This window comes from Harmonia axyridis, chromosome 1 (genome assembly GCF_914767665.1).
Source record: "Harmonia axyridis chromosome 1, icHarAxyr1.1, whole genome shotgun sequence".
NCBI classification, from domain to species: Eukaryota; Metazoa; Arthropoda; class Insecta; order Coleoptera; family Coccinellidae; genus Harmonia; species Harmonia axyridis.
Genome location: NC_059501.1, coordinates 57735477 through 57755657, shown reverse-complemented (window position 1 = coordinate 57755657; position 20181 = coordinate 57735477). Strand labels below are relative to the sequence as shown.

At 34.1% G+C, this 20181-nt stretch overlaps 1 protein-coding gene across 2 annotated transcripts in view; it reads left to right on the top strand.

Annotated features, from left to right (window-relative positions):
- Nucleotides 1-20181, top strand: part of LOC123678590 — a 290215-nt gene that overhangs the window by 254217 nt on the left and 15817 nt on the right. For both annotated transcript variants that reach the window (XM_045615723.1, XM_045615718.1), the window contains exons 5-6: nt 155-369; nt 1120-1211. In XM_045615723.1, the coding sequence (XP_045471679.1) occupies nt 155-369; nt 1120-1211 (307 nt within the window). The remainder of the gene's footprint in view (nt 1-154; nt 370-1119; nt 1212-20181) is intronic.

Sequence of the window (20181 nt, the reverse complement as noted above, 5' to 3'; positions counted from 1 at the left end):
AATTCATTCCAACAATCTGTCTTGTATTATTGTTTAAAGTTCCCCGGTTCTTAAATACATTAAAGCAATGCAAAAAATGCATTATTCCATGAAACTAAAATGTTTGAATATAAAATGCAAGAATCTCATTTGAATTTTTTCGTTTTTTTTTCAGAGCCAGCAATGTGTCAGGCGAACGATCACCTTTCGAAGGATCTTGCTGCGGGTCTGGCTACCACACTGTAGATTCAACGCCTCTAGGATCCCCTGAGGAGATGGAAGTGCCCAAGTATAGGGTCGTGATGCTGGGTGATGCAGGGGTTGGAAAGACAGCTCTAGTATCCCAATTCATGACTTCAGAATACATGAACACCTACGATGCAAGTTTAGGTAATTACGAATATTGTGTATTTTTCTTGAGTAGAAACCGAAAACTTAACACTTGCTTGTAGAGATAAATATTTGGGCAACGTGTTCTTATTGTCAAAAACTGAAGTTCACATCAACGAAGATCAACGAAGAATTTTTCATTAAGAGTGATTTATACCAAGTGACCTTTTCGTGATCTACCAAAGTTTGACTTCTCCGCTCTCCTCAGCGTTTCAGAGATCTTACAAGTTTTCAGGATGAGTCAAGCAATCTCAAGTGTTCCGCTGATTCACCGTTTTTTTTTCAATCACAGGCAGGAATTCAAAATACATTTTTACGTCCTTATTCTCAATTTAAGATGACCTGCATTTTCAGCCTGTCAAAAACTTTTTGTATAATATTTTATGTGGCAATTCATTAAAAAAATTAATGTTTGTTTGGAAAGTTATACAATATTGCATACATTCATTCTTCGATAAAAAATTCATCCAATCATTTTTTCTTCTGCAAAAAAAAAAAACTAAATAAGGACTTTCCGCAATGACGAACTCTTTAAAATGATTAATAGTGATAACCTTATATGAGTCGATGATCTCTTGCGTGAAATGAAACGTACTAATTTTTGAACTGGTCGCTGAAACGGTATATAGACCCTCTTAACGTCCAACGACTGGTTGAAAGCCATTACTTCGATAATATGTTTTTTCTGGAAATATTTTCTGATTTAGGAATGTTTTTCAGCTCCATTAATTTCTTTTCGTCGTTTTTCAGATGATGAGTTCGGAGAGAGAACAGTTTCTATACTTTTAGATGGAGAGGAATCCGAAATGATTTTTATCGATCATCCAGCTTCTGAAATGTCGGTAAGTTGAAGAGTACTTTCAAATGATTCTATGCAACGTACGTTCGATCAAATGAAGTAGTTCAAAGCAGCCGGTGAAGTTGTAAGTTGGAAAAGTTCCATCCAGAAAAAATGGATACTTCAGCTCAATTTTTAACATAAAATCATAGATAATAGGACAACGATAAATCGGTATATTATCATCATATTATTTGGACAGAAGAGCATTATGACTTATTGAGGGTTATATAGGGTCTTTCCCGAATATCTGTACATGCTTTCAGTTCAGATAAATGACATTCTAGGGAGTCTGAAAACTTGTTCGAAATATGTGCTAAGTATATTCGTTTGAGAGATACAGGCTGTTATTAGTATTTTATCGAAATCTTTTATTCGTCATAACTCCTAATAATTTGACTGCCTAACATTAATTTCAAGATTCGTTTCCTGTGCGCTAAAATCCCCGGATACCGATATCATAACTTTCCTCTGGTGCGGTATAAGTTGCAAAAGGTACGTTAACCATTTAGGAAACCGAATGCTTTGGCGCGCATCCGTTTCCTAATGGATTTGTGCACCTGGTTGCGCTTGTCCTATAGGAAATGGAAAAAACTCCCCGGAGACTGATATCACAGTCAACTTGGATATTAATGGACATAAGTAAGTGCCATTCATTTGTTTCAAGCTCAAAGGTATTCTGAAATCCCCTCACCAGACAACAAATTTGGGTCACCCGACACATACATTTCATTTGTAACTATTTTATTCAAGGTCATTTGATGTAATACCTACAAAAAAAATTTCTTCATCTGAAAACATTAATTGATAATAATTGATACTTGAGATTCAATAAGAAACTTTTGATCTTCCTGTCATGCAAAATATATTAATAATAATAAGAGAGTTTATTTAGAATATTACATAAAAAAACTCTATGATACTGTAGAGTTAAGTTTAAAATCATATTAACGCTCTATTCGAAGATTCGTGTTTATTGTGAATTAAAATTTACACTTTATTCAATGGTACATAGAATATTGTTATGAAATGTGGCAGTATTGCCAATAGCTTTGACTGATACTGATAGGGTATTCACTGTGAATTCAGACAAGATTTCCGCTTTTCAAGAAATAGATGTAGTTTTACAAATCTAACATAAATAAGATATTTTTCTAAGTCCAGACCCGCGCTATCGACAAGTCAGAAGAAGTTTCATGGAAATCCATAAAGACGTTCAATGAATCAACGCATTATTCGGAAATTCACAAGTTCGTGTTCATTGTATATTGAAATTTACACAATATTCAATGGTACTAAAATATTGATACGAAGTGTACCAGTATTTCCAATAGGGTTTTCATGTTTTTTTTTTGGATAATTACTCTTTTTAAAAATTTATTTCACAGAGTATTCTACAACATGTAATATCAAAAATATTCATTTGTGGTTTTCCTTCAAGTGTTGTTCATCCTAACACTTTTTCACCTTACGTACTGATGAGGGCCTTAGCCCGAAAGACATGTCTATACGGTTAGCACTTTTCCTTGAGAAATCTCTGTTAATCTTTTCTTTGCTTTTTATAATGAGGATAACGAGGGAGGGATTCCCCCCCCCTGACTGATAAAATATTAATTTATCAGTCCGGACCTGCGTTATCGAGAAGTCACCAAGGGTGAATATTGAACTTTATTTTATACTCATTTCCTGAAATTCTTCTGAAAATCCAAAAAACCTTCAAGAGTTATACCGATTGAAAGTTTTAGATAACAAACACAAATATACTGTTTCAGACCCCTCAAAATATTCTGCATCTGCACTGAAAGCCTGTAAGTACAGTTTTACGTGAAACACCCTGTATACACAAAGCGTTGAATTGATACTATGAGGTGATCTACGTTGGTATGTTATATCATATTTTTCATAAACCACTTCACTGTTAGATCTGGATGGCCATCCAAAATTATTTTCATAAAGAGAAATTACGTCCCCATATTGCTTTAGAACCTGTGTTTGTCATAGCCTTTCTGACCAGCGAATTGAAATTAAATATAATTATGTAAATTACTCCGGGAAATAACTTTCAAAGAATATTCATTTTAGCACATTTACAACATTCAGTATGCTCTAGTATGAAACAAACAAAAAATAATTACTTCCAAGTTAAAATGTTTCAAATTATATCATGACCGGTAAGTCGCGACGAATTTCTTTTTAGTTAACCTGTTCGTAGCTCCAATTAGCTAAATTGCTCAGAAAATTCACTTTTCAAAATGATTTGAATGTTAGCACAATTATAATATTGATTATACCTAACTACCTACCCTCTGGCCTCTAATGTGAAACCATAAAGAAAACTGACTATCAACTAACAATATTACAATTTATATCATGAGTTGTTTGCTTAATTATCAATCTGAAATATTATGCGGTTACACCAGTGGCGCAACCAGGATTTTTGTTAGGGCGGAGGCTGAACATCAAACGAATTAGATGACAGCGGGGGAAGGGGGTTTGGGAGCTGATGTTTAACCTTCTATTATACTTCTTGAATACGTTTTTAGTCTTTCGAGGGTTGACTGTAGAGTGCATCCCCTTTTGGGTGAGACGGCCAGGTTTCTCGTTTGTTATTTAAGATAGAGCCTTGCGGTTTTCACGTTCCTGTCCTACTTTTTCGTGAAACTCAAGTTGGTTTTATCAGATTTTGCATAACTGTTTCCGTTCAAGAGATACAGGGCGATTTTGGAAATTGATACTTTTCGGACCCCTCCTTTATCTCATAGTTATCAGAAATAATGCTGAGGTAAAAACTACATTTGAATCAGAATTCTGCGTAGAATCCAGTGGTGTACTCAATTTTTTTTTCCGGGTTATGGTTTTGCAGATTCAACACAAACCTATATTTATTTCAATGGAACACCCTATATATCATTACTTCGTTGAATTCGTTATTTTTTTCCCTTCAAAATGATGTATACTATGTAGGTAGGATGTTCAGAAATGTTAAAAAAATGCTAAAACATCAAATAATTATGATTTTTCTGTTAGCGGGCAATGGATTTGCCATATAAAGAAGAATCAATTGGATAATTTTCTTGTTTGATTTTTATTTATAGAAGAGTAAGCAAACAAAGATAATACACTCATCACTAACATGAAAAACAAAACGTAGGTATCTACCTAATAAATAAATGATACAGAAATTCATAAACATTGCACAATATCTTACAGATTGAACTGTTCAAATTGCTGTCCATTTTTCCCTAGCTTCTGAAACTTTCTCGAGTAGCATATTTGCATATTTTTTATGACCGAACAATCACAGCATCAGTTGGCTTTAGAAAGAATTTTTGTGAACGTGTTCAACAATGAAACTTGAATTCAACTACTGAACTTCTACCTGGTAGGAACAAAATTCGACTTTTGTGGTTATCTTTGAAAAAGAATCCTCAAGAAATTCATTCTATATTGAAGTTGCCGGTCGAAGCAATAAATAATGCTGGGTTATAAATAATAAACAAATATCCATTAGAGACATAACGTTCTTTCCATTGACAAATTTTCTTTGAATTTTTTGTGTTTGGGGGGGGGTGGTCTGCAGCCCCAAAGTCCCTCCTTTAACTGTACTAGTGTGTTACACTATCGTGTAATGAAACTAGTTAGTTCATTAATTGACGAACAATATTATTGGAATGTTGGCAATTAATGTTATCAAGTCTACGTCAAGTCTATCTTAATGGAAACTTCGGTGAATATCTGGATGAGTATTTACTCTCGATGATGATATACAGAGAGGGCCATTGAAAACGAAACAGCGGCTCTGTAAGTCGGCAGAACCGAGTTATATAAAAACGCTCGGACACGTCAACAACATTTTCGAGGGGGACATCGTTCGCGATGAAATTCACCCGAAATACATTCCATCCCTCGGAGCTGTGACCGCCACCCCTAAATTTTTAAATGGCACCATATGGCAAGTGATGCCTCATTTGAAAGGTAGTTTCCTTCTTAATATCAAACAACAAAAATAAATTAATTCTATCGATTCGTTTTCGAGATATAGGAACTTGAAGTTGGGAAATAATTTTTTATTCACTCAATCGTTACCACGAAGAGCACTTGAAATTTCAACAAGTTTTTAGATAGAATGTTTCCTGGAAGTTGGATTGGAAGAAGAGGCGCTATAGGGTGGCCAGCCAGATCTCCAGATTTAACCCCACTCGACTTTTTTCTGTGGGGTCACTTGAAAAACAAAATCTATGCAACCGAACCAGAATCTCTGGAAGATTTACGACGTAGAATTATTGAAGAATGCCGTCGAATAACGCCGGAAATGCTACGAAATGTGAGATCTCATTTTGAACAGAACTTGTACTATTGTATGGAAATGGGTGGTAAACAGTTAGATCATTTAATTCCTTGACAATGATAATTATCTTTAAACAGTTGCAATGTTAGATCTTATTTTTATTGATTGAGTGAATAAAAAGTTATTTTCCAAATTCAAGTTCCTATATCTCGAAAACGAATCGATAGAATTGATTTATTTTTGTTGTTTGATATTAAGAAGGAAACTACCTTTCAAATGAGGTATCACTTGCCATATGGTGCCATTTAAAAATTTAGGGGTGGCGGTCACAGCTCCGAGGGATGGAATGTATTTCGGGTGAATTTCATCGCGAACGATGTCCCCCTCGAAAATGTTGTTGACGTGTCCGAGCGTTTTTATATAACTCGGTTCTGCCGACTTACAGAGCCGCTGTTTCGTTTTCAATGGCCCTCTCTGTATGTATAATATAACAGCGAAAAGACTGTGATTTTGAGCAAACTTCCACTTCTGACAGACCATGATGTCTAAGTTGATAGGAATGCCCTTCAAACCATCTTATTTTGTCGATCCTTATGAGTACATGCTCAAGGATACCACAATCATATTTTTAATTTTTTTTATCTTTTGTTGTAACCATATACAGATTAGGAAAATACATTCGGAAAGATAGGATATTGGATATTATTCCAGAGAAAACTCATGGTCCAGTGGAACATTGCAACCACACAGTGGGACAGTGCAACAATACAAACATCTGCGTGATACGATATCGAATAAATTAGTAGTCCCTTTCAATGGCGAATTGGGGATGTTTAAACTGGCTTGGGATTCGATTTATTGACTCTCCAAACATAAGATGCGTTGTACGACCATATCGGTTGAAAATGGAGTAGATGTTGGGTGTAAAAGAAGAAATACGTATTAAAAAATGGTAGTTTGAAGGTCCATTAATTGAAGAGACAGTAAATTCATTTATTGTTGTCTTATATAATATAATATGAATATAAACCGATACCTACAAATTCGACTATTTCTAAAAAAAATACAAACGAGAATAATGGGTGCTAACCATTATGCAGTAATTGGAAGATTGATAAGGCATCAAAAACCATTAATAAAAATCGTCAGAAAAAAGAAGTAGATGTGTATGCTGCTATCAAAACCAGTGACCCTTGTTCGAGTCAAAAAATTTCTGACCTAGTCGTTAGGTATAAGCGATAGAGGTGTTCGGAATATTTCGAAAAAGAATGGTTACTGATGGCATAAGGACCAAAAAAAGCAAAAACTTGACTAACAACTTGAATGCAGACTTCTCATACTCTATGCGTTTTCCGATAATCTTTTTCTTCGCCCAGTGCCTATCCGGTCCGGATGTTGGCAATCATCCTTGCTATTTCAATATTATCGACTACCGATCTGAAAAGCGATGTGGTCTTTGTGGTCCAGGACCTTAGATTTTTCAGTCGCTCTGCAGAATCTCCTGTAGTAGTAGTAGTAGTGGATTCACCGATATTACTATCTCCGTGGTTTTATTAATATTACGAGGAACTTCCTCGTTGGTATATGATCCACTCATGAAGTCCTCATGATTCGCCTGTACAACTACATCTCAAAAGCTGTCAGTTTCTTCATTGAGGACTCAATTGAAGTCCATAATTCTGCCCCGTTTACTAATACGGAAAACACAACGAAGGAGACGTACTGATTATACCGATTAAAGTTGTTTAGTCTAGGTTCCCGTTCACTCGAAACTTGAAGGAAATGAAGAGGCCAACACACTTGTCAGAAAAAAAGCACAAACTTCTTTCATTGGTCCAGAATATTTTTTGGTATAGGATAGGCAAATGTACTTACAAGAAAAAGTTTTAGGAGAAGGAAAAAACTAAAGAGAAAGTCTCTATTTCTTCGAAACTTTCATACTTCAAGATCTAAGAAGTATCTGAATCGCAGCAAACTATACTACATCTCCTCACTGGATTCCTTACGACTAGGGTATTGCTACCTCAGGAAGCACCTCATGAGAATAAATCTAACAGATCACGACAGGTTCTAATTCTGCGGAGAGAAGAAAAAAATTCCAGATAACCTGATGAGAGAATGCCCAGCCATTGCTATCCAACAAAAAAAACTCTGAACAAAATATTTGTAGAAGTGAGGAAGTAACCTCTTTGAAGCCATCCCTGCTACTGGAGTTCGTTAGAACTTTGGAACTTGAGGGCGAGATGTAGACTACGAAGACTAATGTCGAGTCAACTCTGATGGGGCACAATAGATCATGAGGTCACGGTGCAATAAAACTCCCCTCAAGTCCTCTATCACAGAGATAAGGTTATCGGAAATATATATTTATTTCAAAAAATCTTTTTTCTTTAATGTTGATAAGAATTGCAGAAAAAATAGTATGTGAACCTTGTAGTTGAAGTACATTCTCGAAATCCAACGTTTGTTGACTTTGGCAACAATATACGTTATCGTATATGAGCTTTCATTACTAGATACACAATGTACCGGGTTTTTCACCATAATTTGACCCCCCCTTTAACTTTGTTACTGAAAGAGGTACAAAAAAATGTTTTCTACAAAAGTTTCATGAAATCGACTATGTTTTTAAAATGCTCTCACAAAATGAAAAATATGCAGAGTGGGCAACATATTGATTGCAACTTCATTTTTTTTAAATGGAACACCCTGTATATTTTTCTATATTTGACTAGCTCTTTTTCCCCTGATTTCGAATATATTACATATGTTTGGCCTATCTCTTTTATTCTGAGTATCACAGAGTTTCAAATGTTATGAATCACCTGGCAAGCTAAGTAATCAGTTTTCAAGTGGAAGGCTGCGATAACTCAAAATGCCCTTTTTTGAGTTATCTCGTTGTTAACGATATATGACATACGTTTTTCACTGTAAATTCGAACTCTAAAAAGGGCATTTTGAGTTATCGCAGCCTTCCACTTGAAAACTGATTACTCAGCATGCCAGGTGGTTCTTAAAATTTTAAACTCTGTAGTACTCAGAATAAGAGAGATAGACCAAACATATGTTATATATTCGAAATCAGGGGAAAAGGAGCTAGTCAAATATAGATAAATATACAGGGTGTTCCATTTGAAAAAATGAAGTTGCATGCAATTTGTTGCCCATTCTGTATATATTAAATTTTTTGAAATCATTTTAGAAAACACTAGTCGATTTCATGAAACTTTTGTTGGTAATATTTTTTTGTACCTCTTTTAGTAACGAAGTTAAAGGGGGGGGGTCAAATTACGGTGAAAAACCCGGTACATTGTTCGAGTAGTAAAAGAATGGTTTCATCATTTTACTTTGATCACTGTCTATAGTTCCATTCATCTCAAGATATATTCCATCCCTCAAATACCACAATTAAATCGAAAGCTGCCATGTTATATTGGTTAAATTCACATCTGGGAACCGGTCCAGATGCTGGGGTATAACTCAAAATTGCATCGCGTTATCTCCTCTACAGACGCTTACGTGGTTATCGGGGCTGTGTTCCATGAACCAAAGCGATTAACGCCCGCTCATTACGTATTTTTATATGCGATAACCAAACATTTACACATTTTCTTGAGTGGTTGTTTACTATATTGAATATACATTTTAGTGACTCTTTGCTAGTCCAGCAAAGTCAACCATAACATGCTGAAATTGTCAATTCACGTTTGGAACACCGCCTGCTGTAAGCTTCAAGTTTATTTTCTTCGGACAAAGTCCTGCGCTATAGAAATGACAAGTGTATTTGGCAGAGATCACTGAATGCCAAACTGCAGCAATATAGATTATCGTCCAGAAAAGTATCGCTTTCACTACTAGTTACACAATGTACTTTGTTCGAGTAGTAAAATAATGGTTTCATCACTTTCCAACGATCGCTTTCTTTAGTTCCATTCATCTCAACCTATGGACCATGGACGCATAAAAAACCTGATACCAACACAACACTTACATTCTATAAAAAAACGATACACACCCTCTCATCATCCAAGAAAAATTTAAAGAGCTAATAGCCGAACATGAAAACAAGGAAATACTATACACTGACGCCTTCAAGTCACCTGAGGGAGTAGGATGTGCCTTTGTTTAACAGATAGAAACAAGAAAGTTCAAATTTCCAATAGAATGTTCCATATTCACAGCAGAACTCATAGCGATCTTGAAAGCACTAGAATACATTGATGAACAAAACAATACTCATTCCGTCATATGCACGGATTCGCTAAGTGCCTTACAAGCAATTCAAGATCTCTATTCGAAGAATTCTATCGTAATCCAAATAACAGATGTCATCGCTTCCTCGAACGATAAACACAATAGCTGCTACCTTATTTGGGTGCCTTCACTCATTGGTATAAAAGGAAATGAAAAAGCTGATCAGGCAGCAAAGGAAGCTATCTCTGTAGGACAAGAAGTTTCCATCATGACATGTTATGATTTGAGTAGCAAGTACAAATATTATATAAAGAACAAATGGAAAAATATTTGGCAACAACAAAGAACTAAATTGGCCCTCATTGATCCGACGATATCCTGCCTAAATCCCATAAAACAACATAGACTTGGTGACTCTGAGACGACTACGCATTGGACACAGCCAGGTATCCCACCAACACTTATTGGCAAAGGAGAACAACCCAATATGTACTAAATGCAACACCGAAATTACCATTCAGCACATTATCACGGAATGCCAAATGTACAAAAACCAGAGAACACAATTTAATGTGAAAGATAGAATAGAAGAAGCTCTCAAGATTGACACTCCAGACAGCCTCAATACCCTAGCTTTTATTAAATCTATTGATGTAAAAATCTAATTGAAATTAAGGCTATGTACTTTTTTTTTATTTATTTTACTATGAATCAATATTATGTTAAATTATACATGTAACAGATCCAACACCGCTAATGACCTAGATGTCGAAGCGGCAAACTAATAAATAAATAATAAATTTTCCAACGATCGCTGTCTTTAGTTCCATTCATCTCAAGCTATATTACATCTTTCAAATACCACAATTAAATGGAAAGCTGCCATGTTATATTGGTTAAATTCACACCGTCTGGGAACCGGTCCAGATGCTGGGGTATAACTCAAAATTGCATCGCGTTATCTCCTCCACAGACGCCTACGTGGTCATCGGGGCTGTGTTCCATGAATCAAAGCGATTAACGCCCGCTCATTACGTCTAAGAAGCGATGTGAACAGAAGACAGACGACCCGCCTGGACCTCTACCAATTCTCCATCGAATCTCGTCCTTTCTCAGTTCCGGAATTGATTGTTCGCGTCGACTGGCGACCGGTACAAAGGGTCCTGTCCTGCAGTCGTTTTTAATCTTCACACTCTTCCGGTTGCCGATCCTTGTTGTGGTCGTGATTTCCCGGGAGCTCGTTTCTGGAGAGGCGTACGGCTGATGGAATACGTGTTCTGGAGCGGGATTAAATTAAAATATTCTAACGGTAACTCCCCGAAGATGAAGGAGTGCAGGGGATCGTTATTTGAACTCTTTGGTTCACGAAATTTCAGGTGCAATTGAGCAGTTTCTCATCTTCATACTTTCTTCTTCACTTCGACTTATCTAAATTTAATTCCATGAAAATTTGATAACTTATAGTTGGAAAAAAATAATGAATATAAATGTTAGAAATTTCGTGAAACCTGGGAGAGAAATTTATATATGATTCTTTAAGAGGGGTTCATACCACTTGGCAATTTGGCATTCTTGTGATCTGCCAAAGTTCAACTACTCCTCTCCGCTCAGCGTTTCTGAGATCCCACCACTTTTCAGGATGAGTGAATCAATATCAAACGTGCCTTTGATTTAGCGTCCTGTACATTGGGCGTGAGGTCCTCAACAAACCGTGGTACTTTTTGACATTCATACAAAGCACACAAATGAAATGAATGACTAATACATTCCATAATGTATAATGAAGGCACGATATTTTTTAAGTGAGTCATTAAAGAATATTTTGCCCCCATCATCACGTTTGCGCCATCTGCGGCAAATCCAATCAAATTTTATTTGTATGGAATTTCAAATTTGACAAAAATTGCAATAATTTCATTATAGCTATAATGTTTTCGCATAAGAACATGACAATTTTACAAGGGCGAAAAAAATGATCTTCTATTTATTATGTTTTCGTCACTTGAATATCTTACAACCAGGCAAATATGTTTTGAACTACCTAAGTCAGTAAATTCATCTACTATCAGAGAAAATGTTTTTTTTTCGCAACTTACCACAAATTGTCCTGAAATTTTCACTTCCAATAATATTTCTGACAGCTATTCTGACTAGCTATTTTCGAGTCATAAACAAACAATGGACCTTAATTTTTTGTCAGGTGATCCAATTAGTGAAAGGAAAGTTATACTCAGCTATAAAGGCAGCTATCCTTATTCCTCCTAAAAGAGAAAATATCATTCATTGAAGGAAATACAGTATTATACACCATTTTTTAACATCATCGTCCACTTTACTTCGCTCCTCTGCCAAACCATTGGTAAAATTAATTATGGTGGGCTGGTTATTATTATTATTATTATAAACTTTACAAGAGTTGAGGCGACAATCGTCTTCTATTTTTTCTTATGAAAAACTGATGTACAATGTTTTGAAAGAGAATATTTCTTATGTTTCACAGAAATGTAAATGCAAGAATTCAAAATACATCTTTATTTGTAATTTTATGCAAACCTTTTGACAAGACTTTTCGTATAATATTTTTATATGAAAATTCATAAAAAAAGAAATGTTTTTTCAGAAAGTTATATCATGGATATATTCATCTCTAATTTTCTTTCGACTTCAAAATATTTGATGAATTAAGGACAACTTCTCCAAACTGAATAATAGTGAGAACCTCATATAAATCGATAGCCTCTACCGTAAAATATAGCGGTGTAGACCTCTTTTAATCATCAAAACTGTGCAGGGTTTTTCCTAAATATTGTGGATAAATTCAGGGCTTCATTCAGGCCGCAATGATTCTGTAGATTTTTGTCCGAAAGTTCTCTGTTTTCAAGATACAGGGTTTTAAATATTCCCAAATAAACAACAAATAGCTGGATATTTTCGAAACAACTTGCTATACTGAAAAAGAACGCTTATTAATGCAGCCCATTTTATATTTAATACCTCAACTGCAGTGCTGAGGATACGGATATATTTGAGAGAAAATTGTAAATACGCCAGTAGCTCTTCTGAAAATAAAATTAATTCGTTTACTTTTTATTGAATTCAGAACAAAAACGATATCTTGTGTTTTTCGTATAGGATCTACCACCGAAAGAACCACTTGATTTGAAAAATATCGAACTAAAAGCACTTATACAATACATAATGTAGTGAATCGAAAAAAATGAGTACGATTGTAGGAATTCATTCATTTTTGACAGTGCTTACCTCATGATGTGAGCAACACAAAATTGCATCAAGCGTGCAATTGTTATTTTATAATCAGACCCTAAATTTCAACCCAGTTGAAGCTGTTGTCACTAGTAAAAGGTATCTGCATACAAGGTTCCGATTATGTGAACAACTTGATATTTTGCGCAAAGCTTGAAATCGTTATTTCGTATGATGAATCATGATAGACCTATGTATACATGAAATGATACCGATAAAGCAGGACAAAGATTCAATAAATAAGAGAAGTGATATAGAGAATCTAAATACTACATATTATTATTTAATTGGAAAAATCAAAGATAGGTAGAAATTTCGTTATCCAACTCCAAGTGTATAGATTGCCATCGAGATCCGCGCATTCTTCGAAAACTGTCAAGTTATTGATTTCAGTCGTTGAATAATCCTCCATGCAAGCAGTTGCTAACGTTTCCAAAATTTTAATTATTGCTTCCCCACTCATTGATTGATGTATTTCAAACGAAAAAATAAATCAAAAATTTCAATAATTTTCAAAACAGTGTTGTGTTCAAGTTTCAAACATCTGAATTTTCATTGTAGTTCTTATGTATCACAAAAATAATACTAATTTTACGTATAACACAAGAACGGTTGATTTTACTTTTCCACAACATAAGCTATCTCTATCTGAAAAAAATCCATCATATATGTGCATAAAAATATTCAACAAATTACCTCAGAATATGAAAAATATTGAGAATTATAAAATTTTCAAGGCAAAAACAAAGAAATTCTTGATTAATATGGAACCCTATTGTTTGGGGGATTACTTTATATGATCAAATTGTAAAACATTGTAATTGACACTATTTCATTTTGTATTTTTTCTGTGTATGAAAATTTAAAATCTGAAATAAAGAACATATCTATCTATCTATCTATCTATGTATTACAGTATAACTTCAGTAGTCCGGGCAGATATCGTTTCGGTACCTGCCCGGATTATTGAGGCGTCCGGATTACTGGAGTGATTTTAATTTATGAACTGAAGCAACTTATAAATTATCAAAATTAGGTTTATTAATCAAGCTACGAAAAAATATTATTTTCTAATAAAATAAAACAAAACAACAAAACTCCTAAGTACATGTTACACGTTATGTAAATATGTACATGTAATTATAATAATGTATTCTTATTATGTATGTATGCAAAATTAAATATTTTCTACTTAAAAAAAAAACATATTAATTTTAGTTTGGACCTTTTTGGATGCATCTATATTAGTTGCCTTATCTTTAAGCCTTTTCAAAAGCAATAAATCTTCAAGGGAAAGATTATTCTCCTCAGTCCACCTGATAGCTAGTAAAAACGTTTCGACAGCATCTGCATATTTTACTTTCTCCATATTCACATCACTTTCTGATTCAGAAGATTTTTTCGTATTTTCCCCTACGGCATCCTGGATGAGCTCTTTTTCAGTTAAATCAATGACAAACTCGTCGTCTTCCACAGCCCAATTCGTGATGTTTTTGTTGTTTAAATTATTTTCTCGGTCAATGATTTTTAAGGACTCTGTAATTTGTTTTAAATCTTTCTGACCTATTGGGCGAAGCTTCTTTTGTAGTTCTGCCAGTGGAATATTCTCGTCATCTGATTCTGAAATATGGGACCATTAATTTGCCCAACTTTTTTGAAGTTATGCTCGTCCAAGATTGATCAAGATTGTCCATTACATCTTTTAAATTATACTGCTTCAAACAAGTTAGCACGTCTTTATCATCATGTGAAATGATATGATTGAGAAGGCACTTTTTTTTTGACACTTTTTTGTTCTGGATTAAATTCTGATCCATCGGCTGTAGAACTACTGTACAATTTGGCGGCAGATACATAATCCTGAAATTTGGATTAGTATTGACTTCTTCCGCAGGGGGTGTGTACTAATTTACAGGGTTTGTTAATTCTAACTAAAAATTTCTTGACCTCCGGTATGAAAGATGTTTTGAACTATTCAGATGGATTTAAAACAGAAGCAAATAAAGTTTTCAAGTACTTTGTGAATTACTAGACTATTGTATTACTTCAGAAAACTCTGACTATAAAACTATTCCTAAACTTTTCGAATTTCAAACAAGGACAAGGTGAACAAATAAATAAGTAATAATGGAAATTGAGGAAAGTATACGAGAATATACGATATCAGTATTGGAGAATGAAAAACGCATAACAATGAAATCAGGTCACAAACAAGTATATCATGATATTTTGGCTGTACAGAGTAATCGACTGGAATGTGCTAGAATTCTCATCATTCTGATAACAGAAAATTCTTGATTAAGTCCTTCATAACCATGAGAAGACATAATGAAATATGCTCTTTGAAGTGTTCAATACCAATTCTGTCCAATTGGTAAATTTTGGCGAGTTTTTCTCGAGCCAAATTTGAAGGTGCCCTCTCACTGGGAATTGCGGTGTTTCATCCCGAGATCATTGATGGAATCTTCAGTTTGACAACTGAGTGATCTCTGCCTAATACACCTTCCCTTTCCATCGTGACAGTAGGACGCGAAGCCAATACCGCCACCTCTTGGGCAGAATGAGTCGCTACAGTTTTATCAGAACGAATATTGAAAAGGAAATATCCAAAATTTCTGTGACAGATCTGTTCAGGTTGAAAATATAATCTTAACAACAATCGATCCGATAGAGTTGACATTTCGTATATATATATATATACAGGGTGAGTCTTTGACTTGTACATATATTTTAACCCAAGATTCCTGAGGTCAAAAGAAACACTTTTTTCCTTTACCATTTTTTCTGATTCGGCCCGGTTAAAAAGATACAGGCTGTTGAAAATCGTTAAAAAAATGTGATTTTCAGCTATATCTCGTAAATGGTTCTATCGAAGGAAATGATTTTTGAAATATACCTTTTTTTTTATGTGATACATCTTATCCGAACACAAGATTCCATATACATTCTTCTGTTTCTTTATTATGAACATTACATCCCATAAAAATACCAGAAATTCGAAGAAACCAACTCTTAAGAGTAATTTGAACGTTCATTGAAGAATATTTGGCTAATTTGAAAAATAAAAGTATTCTTCATGTTTTCTCGTACAAAGCGCCGTTTTCGAATAACTTGATCTTAAAAAAAAAAATTATCTGTGAAATTCAAAAAATCGGGTACTTTGGCTGAATGCAACTCCGTTCTGTTGTGGAAAAAAAAACCACAGAAATGAATATTTACTATGATGTCATGTCTCAGATTTTAGAATTGAAGTACTAGCCAACTTAGTTTGAAAATGAAGTTATTTGAATAAGCTCACCTCAACTCCTCGATTTGATAACAAATTACTGAGCTTTGGCACAGCTCTGATAATAAGAAGATACTTCACTAAAATCAACATTCTTTTTGAAAAGTCCAGATTATTCATAAAGCCCATGTTTACAAAAGTTTTCACAAAATAGTCCCATTATAATGACAACAATCAATATCCCACTAAAGACTGCTGCTATCGAACAATACTGTATTCTTCTTCGGCTCATTCAAACTCACATCGAAACATACCACTAGGACTAGGTACATACTAGACAAATTTTCATGTGATTGAGATTGAATACTTTTATTCTTTTGCTATTCCATAAATTCATCCTAAGAGCATATGATTGACATACTTCCAAAAGGTCCATAATTGTTTTAATGTGAAAACAAATTAGGTGAGTTGAAAGAAACTGGATATTCTATTGTGGATATTTAAATTGAATACTTCTCATTTGTTTTCAATGCCAAAATCAAGATGAATTAAGTAGTAAAGTTGGCTATAATGTAGGCACACATTAAGAACAAATTCGATTACAAGTGGAGTCTAACATTTTCCATTGATTACAGAGCCAGAATATTTTACATATTTCCATACTTTCATACTGATGGCTTCAAAAATATTGATGCATTTCAATATTTTTATGAGATAGTTGGAACAGATCAAATACTTCATTTCATAACAAATATCTTATAACAATAACAGTGTAAACTGTAAATGAAAATTTTAGGTTAGAACATAGATTATTCGAACCGAACTGCTGTGTTTATATTTGGCATCACTCGAAATTTGAAAGTCAAACTTAAAACCACAGATTACTATAGTCTGTGTAAGAACTTTCACAGATCAATATTATTTATTTGAGATTTTAAGGTTAAATGGCAATTCTTGTAAACAAAACGATATCATATAAATGAAATAATATAATGAATGAATGGATATGAATTATGAGTATCAGAGCTAATATGGGTGGTAGCGAGCTCAATTCGTTATAATTATCGAAAATGAAATAGAAATCAAGAGAAGAATATTCAATCTTTAGCGTCAACGAATTTGGAATAACTCATTTATTTTATTATAAACACTACTTTGTTCAACAAATGGAATGTTAAACGTGAGTTTATGATGGTTTTTCTAATTTAGTAGCTTATTTCCAAGGTTCAAAAGGTATATCTTATGCTTGAGAAAACTTCAGTGTTCCGGTTTTCAGGGGTGAATTAGCTCATTTTGAAAATTTAAAATGGCTATATCTTTTCAGGGCCGAATCGGAAAAAATGGTAAATGAAAAAAGTATTTCTTTTGACCTCAGGAACCTTCGGTTAAAATATATGTACAAGTCAGAGACTCACCCTGTATATACATATAGAATAATATTTTTAATAAATTTGTATGGATTGGCCACTCAAGATACATAGATAATTCACAATTCCGAAATAAACTAATTGACAGCAATGGCAAATCCCATTCCTTGAATATGTATACTCTCTTTGATCTCCAACGCAATATCCTGACGTCAAGTCAGTGCTTTCGTCGAATTTTTTATTTGTCGAACATATAAATTAACAATCAACCATTGGGCACAGGTACCAACGTTTATTCAGTATCGTTGAAATTCACCAGTTACCAGTTGATTTCTCAACGTTGTCATTTTGGTTTCAAAATAATTCAAATGTGTGTAGATAAAATTATATTTAACGTATTTATTCAACGGTTAGTTCTGAAACTATTTTTCTGATAGGTATAATACGTTATTTTGTATATATTATTGATATACTGGTATTGGAGTTTTTTCAACATTGGATAGAAATGATTCAATAACCACCTATCTATAGAACAACTTGATTCTAAGTTTTCTAATAACTTCATTTTCTCTGTCGTTCATTTCGATAACATACACGTGTATATTCAACATTATATCCTCGTTCATGTTGAATATGTCTTTTAATCGACCCCTTAGTCTTTTTTCACTCAAATGATTGTTATTGATAATGGAATATCCGTTTTAAATCGATGATGAAACGAAGATCTAGTCATATCATCTATACCACGTTGATATATGCATTATTATTCTTAGTTCTTCATTTTTATCCAAATATTTCAACATTTTTTCAAGCGGTTGTTCACTATATCATATATCACATTTGTAGTTACTCTTTGCTAGTCCAGCAAAGTTAACCATAACACGCTGACGCTGAAATTGTCAGTTCACGTTAGAATACTAAAGCCAAGCAGCGCCGAGCGCGGTTAGCTTCAAGTTTATATTTTTCAGGCAAAGACCTCCGCTATAGAAATGGCAGGTGTATTTGCCAGACATCACTGAATTCCAAACTGACGATTCCATCAGTGACCTCATGATGAACAACGTAATCAATCTCCTGAAAAAATTAGATTGGGTCGAGTACGTCTTGCCAAACATTGTATTCGGAATACCAGAATGAACCAGAAATATAACCAGAATAATTCATGTCTATTTTTTTGTTATGTTGTTTGTTATGTTAAGTGTTCGATCAATCTTTCTAATGATATCATAATAAAAGTATTCGTTCGTCTTGAAACAACGTTCAATATTGTTATGATACTTCGAAAAAATAATAAAACGTTATTTACAACATCATTTCTACCATTTTCGTTATATCCACGTACCTATCCCATCTCCAAAGATAGCCTGTGGTTCACAAGGTTATCAGATGGTAATTCATTATTTTCGAAATAACTCATCTTATCGGTGGTAAGTCTCAACAGGAAATTTCAAGCAATTCTGAAAGTTAAATTCTGAGATATTTAAATTTCACAACTTTTTTTGGGGAATTGTTTTCACCCCTTGATTGCCAGCGCGAAAACTATAAAAAAGCACCGCTTGGGATATAAACCCAACCATTCTGCTGTAATGTTATCGCGCTCCGCTATGGAGAGGTAAGGTGTATATGGTAGGGACCACTGAGTTGATATATTGATAAAAAATTCCATCAGAGGTCCCGTGATGAATCACCGCAGATTCCGCGAGTGAGGGTGCCCTATATAAATTGGTATAAAACGTCTTGCCAAAATACTATCCTCACGATACGATCAGGAATTTTAGTTCCATCACAAAACTGCTGGATTCTAATTTTCAGTTTATTTTTAATACAAGTACTCACTACTTCTTGAATTAGTGAAAACCAATAACTAATAACTGATAATAAACATATGTTTAATACTTATTGCTAATAAAGATATGTTTATAACTTTGAGATGAAAATCCTTTTTGGTTAGGTATATGATCCTTTCGATAAACAAGACAATATAAAATACAAAGAAGAACCGCTGTAACCGAGGAGAAGATACCTTGAAATTTTCCTATTAAATGCCTAATGACAGATCTCAAACCGTGGAATCTGCTTGAATTCAATCACTACCTACTTTGAAATAACTATATATTATAGGCACTAACTTTCAGTCAGATTTAATTTAATTGGCCGTGTTTAGATTCACGATGTTATTCCTAACAACCTTATCGACATATTCGGATATTCTGTTTTCAGGCAGCACAATCTGGTGGGGAAAGTATTTGGAGTATTGAATTTCCTCAAAGTAGAATCTACAGGTGTTCATCAGGGGCGTATTCGAGGAAGGCACATGTCCTGAATAGTGCGTGATAACAATATTCCGTTGAGAAATGTTTTCCCTGATTAAGTATTCATCAGGTATTGATGGTATCTCTAAGTAGCCCATCTTGATTCATTCTCACGATCTCAGTTAATTCCTCAATAAGATGAAAGAAGTCTTGTGATAAATGTTTTCCTAACTTAACTCAACTGAAATTTGTTCAATAGAATAGAATAGAGTTTATTTACTACAAATATAAAATAAACTACAGAAAATTAAGCTGTGACTTACTCACCCAGAGGTAACAACTGTGTACAGCATTCAAATTATTATTATTTATTCCCTATTTTA